The sequence below is a fragment of the Rosa chinensis genome, chromosome 4, assembly GCF_002994745.2.
Source record: "Rosa chinensis cultivar Old Blush chromosome 4, RchiOBHm-V2, whole genome shotgun sequence".
Taxonomy (NCBI): Eukaryota; Viridiplantae; Streptophyta; class Magnoliopsida; order Rosales; family Rosaceae; genus Rosa; species Rosa chinensis.
In genome coordinates this window covers 41851914-41856951 of record NC_037091.1, presented here as the reverse complement: position 1 = coordinate 41856951, position 5038 = coordinate 41851914, and the positions used below count along the sequence as shown (strand labels likewise).

General features: G+C 38.1%; 1 protein-coding gene across 1 annotated transcript; it reads right to left on the bottom strand.

Annotated features, from left to right (window-relative positions):
• Positions 1 to 2325: 2325 nt before the first annotated feature.
• Positions 2326 to 4287, bottom strand: LOC112196536 (mavicyanin). The gene is made up of 2 exons (XM_024336900.2): positions 3801 to 4287; positions 2326 to 2885 (listed from the first exon to the last, which is right to left on the bottom strand). Exons 1-2 carry the CDS (start codon positions 3973 to 3975, stop codon positions 2518 to 2520), a joined length of 543 nt encoding a protein of 180 aa, XP_024192668.1. The 5' UTR covers positions 3976 to 4287; the 3' UTR covers positions 2326 to 2517.
• Positions 4288 to 5038: the final 751 nt, after the last annotated feature.

Sequence of the window (5038 nt, the reverse complement as noted above, 5' to 3'; positions counted from 1 at the left end):
GGATAGAAACTCCAACATTATTGATGATGTATTCGCGCATTTCATTGCGCATGAGTTTATTGAGTTCAATGATATGGAACCATGCTCCGTTGATAAATGAATGCCACTAGAGAGAAAATTGGCCTAAATGGAAAGATGTGATCCATGTTGAGTTGGATTCTCTAACGAAGATAAGGTTTTTTGAGCTAGTGATGCCAACAACTCCTAACATAAAACCTGTTGTCTAATGGATATTTGTTAGAAAGCGTAATGAGAATAAGAGATGGTAATCTCGCCTTATGGCGTAAGGCTTCTCACAAACACCCTGGAATCGACTACAAGGAGACATATTCTCTCGTAATAGATGTTATTACACTCTACTACCTTGTCAGTTTGGTAGTTTCCGAATAACTGAACATGCAGTTTACAAATGTGGTCACTGCGTATCTTTATGGGGATCTAGATAAGGAACATACATGAATGTGTCTGATGAACTTCATTCACCCAAGTCAAGTGGCTCTAGACCACGAAATGCGTTTGCAATGAGGTTAAAAAGCTTGCTAAGTGACTACTTGATTGGGAAGGGATATGTCAACGCCCTCGCATTTCTATGACCAGTTCCGGATTGTATCGCGCTTCATGTTGGTGACATGATATTTATTAGATACCCTTAAGGAGTTAAGGAAACCACTGAACACTAGAAATCCGATCCGATTTTGAGATGAAGGATATTGGGAGAACACAGTTTTTTTTTTTTTTTTCCAGTTTGGAACTTGAGCACCGTGTTGATAGATGCTTAGGTGTTTTGACAATGTCAAGCCTTCAAGCATCTCCATGATCGTTCGTAGTCTTGATCATAAAAAAGATCCTCTTCATCCGAAGGATGATGACAAGGATGTGATAGAGGCTACTTGAGTACAATAGACACATTATTGTACTTAGCTCTGTGAATTTCTTAGCTAGATATAGCTCTGCGTCAATGCGACGCCATTGAACTTGTGTTAAAGATATCTTTCGATACTTGAGATATATGATTGATATGAGCTTGTTCTATCCCCACAGAGAGATGATGGATTCAGATCCATTACACACCAGGAACGCCGCCAACACTGGCCTGCGTCCTTTACCCCTATCCCAAAACGTCATTAGTGTTTTGGAAGGTTTTGCTGATTTTGGGTATCTCTCTGACCCACACAAAGGTCATTCCGACATTGGTTATGTGTTCATCATGGGTAAGACCGCGATATCTTGAAGGTCAACAAAACAAACCCTAGTCACTATATCTTCAAACCATGTAGAGATTATTGCTCTTCACGAAGTAGTTAGTAAATATGGATTGGATCCATAATTACGCATGTTTGAAGTAATTGTGGTTTGAAGTCTACCACAGATGAGTGTACTAGTATTTATGAGGATAATGCTGCTTGCTTTGAACAAATAAAGCAAGACTACATCAAAGACGACAACACCAAGCATAATTAGCAACAACAGAAGCTCCTCAAGATCAAAGTGAACTAGGTTCGATTTGAGGACAATGTGACAGACTTGTTCACTAAGTCATTGCCTAAATCCACTTTCGAGAAACGTGTTGGTAGCTTCATTTGCGGAAGTTATCTGAATTGCCATGACTGTTGTCATTAGGGGGAGATGTCTACATGTATGGTCTCGAAATGTGAATGGTGTGTTGTACTCTTTTTCTTTTTTGACCGAGGTTATTTTCATCCCACTGAGTTTTTGTTACTCGATAAGGTTTTTGACGAGGCAACGAGAGGAGCACCACGTTTGGGCGACACAAGGGGGAGTGTTTAAGGACATTTGATTTATGTGTCTGGCCCAAACTCTAGTAACTTGTCTAAGTTGTAATAGGGTTAGTCTGAAGGTAGGTATCCTATTCATTATATGATTTAGTTTTCTTGTAAGACTTATATTCTCTGCTTGTTATTTTCTATATAAAGAGACCCATATTAACAATGAAAGCACAACTCATTCTCTCCCAATTTCTGATTTCCTAAAACAAAAAGAAGAAAACATATCAACTTAGGAGGGGGACCAAACCTACAAAGCCAACGAAAAAGAAACAAAGCTATCGAAACTGAAATTGACGAAAACTCAATTAACCACTATTACAATTAAAGCGATAAGATAAAAGATGGAGGCGCGTCTCACCGAGTTCAACTAGAGAAATTTAGTTATATTAAAGCTTAACCCACTTATATTTTAAGGCCTGGCTGCCGGCCTTTCCTAGGAATAAAAATCCACAAACAATACATGCTACTTGAATCCAGTATTTACAATCAAAAGTTGTTTGTGATGCAATAGTTGAATCGATAAATGGAGATTCTCAAGTAAAATAATTTCTGAAATTTATTTGAAATTGTTGTAATCCATATGCCGATATACGTTGTATGTCTCTATTTCAAGAAGCAAAATTTCACTACCATACCGACCTAAAAAAATAATATCCTTGAAAAGCTCAAATGCCCATAATAAAGCAATCAAGAAACTTAAGCCCTTAAGGGCACTCCTTACAACATTTATTTAACTAGAAACAAAAAATGAAAGAGTTGCAATTGTTAATCCTAGCAACGCAGATTGTCCCTTCACAAATTTGTGGGGAGCAGCCATATTTGAAGACGGTGCGGGAGTCTTGGCAGTAATTGCAGTAGGAGAGGGTAATGCAGAAGGAGTTGGAGCGGTTGATACATTGCGAACATTGATGTCGACCTTCTGACCGGCTTGGCAGTGACCGGGAACACCGCAAAGAAAGAAGTGGTGGCCTTTGGTCTTGATTGTGATGGTGTCGTTTCCGGTGCTAAAGGATTCCAAAGGGACTGAAGCGTTACATGACCTGTACATGGCATGTGTAACTCGAAGCACATTGTGAAACTGAGCATTGTATGCGAATTCTGATCCCATGCACCAACAAACAAAAATAACAATGAGATTCTGTTTGTCCCCAAAAAATTGCACATATAAAGCTTCCAACAGTTGGACAGAAATACAAACCAAGGCCAATAAGGCAATAAGCAAAACGCTTTGGAACATCACTTTTGTGGTAACTTAACTAGCTATGAAGCTACCTCAATATACATCAAATTTTTGTTATTAGTTCATTTCTTTCTTAAGTGGGAATGACGTTACACCGAAACTACAGAGCTGTTAAATCATTTCAGGATAACAAGGTGAATGGTCGATGTCTTTGCCTGAGATCTGACAAATTTTTTATGTAGAATGTGTATTCAGATTACCTTACAAAACCAATACATAATTGCAACAAAGAAACGAATTATAAAGCTTAAGCTTTCAATGTATAGACCTGTCACCTAATATTCTCACCTTTATATCTTTAAATATTCCTAATTCCTAGTTGCTTCATACCTTTCAGAGCCAGCCTCAGATTCTAGTCTCAAATAATCTCAATGCACCTTAGTTTCAATAATCATCAATTATAATGCACCGGCTATAGATTTGCAGAAGTGTAATGTAAGAGTTGTAGTGGGGATCCAGATCCACACCACAAGAAACAGAAAGATATATGAGTGGGTTTCCTTGGGTCCTTTTGTACGTGAATTCAAAGACACTCCATCAAACTGCAGGCGTGCAGCATAAGCGACATAATTAAAAGTTTTGGTCCGTCTCAAATTGGAGTAAAAAAGACAGAGTGATGATTTCCCACTAGTATTTTCAGTGGAAGAAGAAAAAAGAAATGACCTAAACATATGGAAAACCCAGAAAGACAAACTGAAAAACATCACCTCAATTAGAGTTATAGGGAAGCTGGAACAAGCAAAGATAAAAAATATGAAGAAAATTGAACTCACTGATAACGTCTCCAACTCGGAAAGTCTTAGTAGCAGCCCATTCTTTGTAGTTGACATTTCCCATGGTGGTCCATCCAGCCGAGTCTCCAACCTTGTATACAGTCGCATTCGAAACCTGCAGCACCATAGCCATCGTCGCTACCAACAGAGCCAAGACTCTGATCACGGAAGCCATGGCTTTATAAAATGAGAGTACTAGAAGATCTTTGTTAAGGTATGGACTTCGGATGTGGCAGAGCCTGAGAATGAACTTCCCTTGAGGGCTTGAGGCAATATATAAAGCTTTTGGAGGAATGACCGGGTTGGGAGGTCGGAGGTAATCGAAAGTTTGAGACACCAAAAGAGAACTATTTAATTATTTGGCATTAAGGTTCATCTGTGCTAGTGGGTTACTCTAGTGTTTCAAAAATCGCTAGGCGGTAGATGGACAGTGGAGAGGGACCTACAACTTAGATAATTTTAGTGAGTTTCTATTCAGACCTCTAAAATTAGTATTTGTACCTCTCTAAATAGTTGACTTTGACAACTCATGCCAAATTACCAATAAAGACACAAAAGAGGGGAAAAAAATAAAACTTTTTTTTTTAATAATTTTTTTTAACCCCACCCTTCCCCTCCCATGATGTTAGTGAGGTCTGAAACTGTGACATCCACGATATCGGTTATCCTAGATAACCAATAGGTCACAGCACATACACAAAAAAAAAGGTCTCTTCTTACCTTTACAAATAGTATGTTTCGATGAGGCAATTCGCAAAATTTTGAGCTGTGCATTGCCTATTATATTGCTGTTTGCGCTTTTTTTCCAACTCGAAGCAATTAGTAAATATGTGTCTCACTCCAAGCTAAGGAGCGTTATGTTGGACCGGCTTTGGAACACCATGACCACTTTCAGTACGGGCATCTGTACCGACTGTACGTAAATCATAATTAAGTGATGATGATATCCAAAAACTCAGTTTAATTAAAAAATTTGAGAATTGGGAGTAATATCTAAACATCTCAGATAGCAGCATCCCAACGTGCTTCTATATTCAATTGAATGAAAAATACTGTATTGACTACCAACTGGAGATTTTTTTATTTTTTTTATTTTTTGTGCAGCTTAATTGTATGAAGGGTAAAATAGGATTGTGAAATCTTCAAAAATTGAATGAGGTTCGACTACTGATTTCGGAGGTATGAATAGAACGTAAAAGAAGAAGTTTTTATTGATTTTATTGGACAATGGGCGTTGT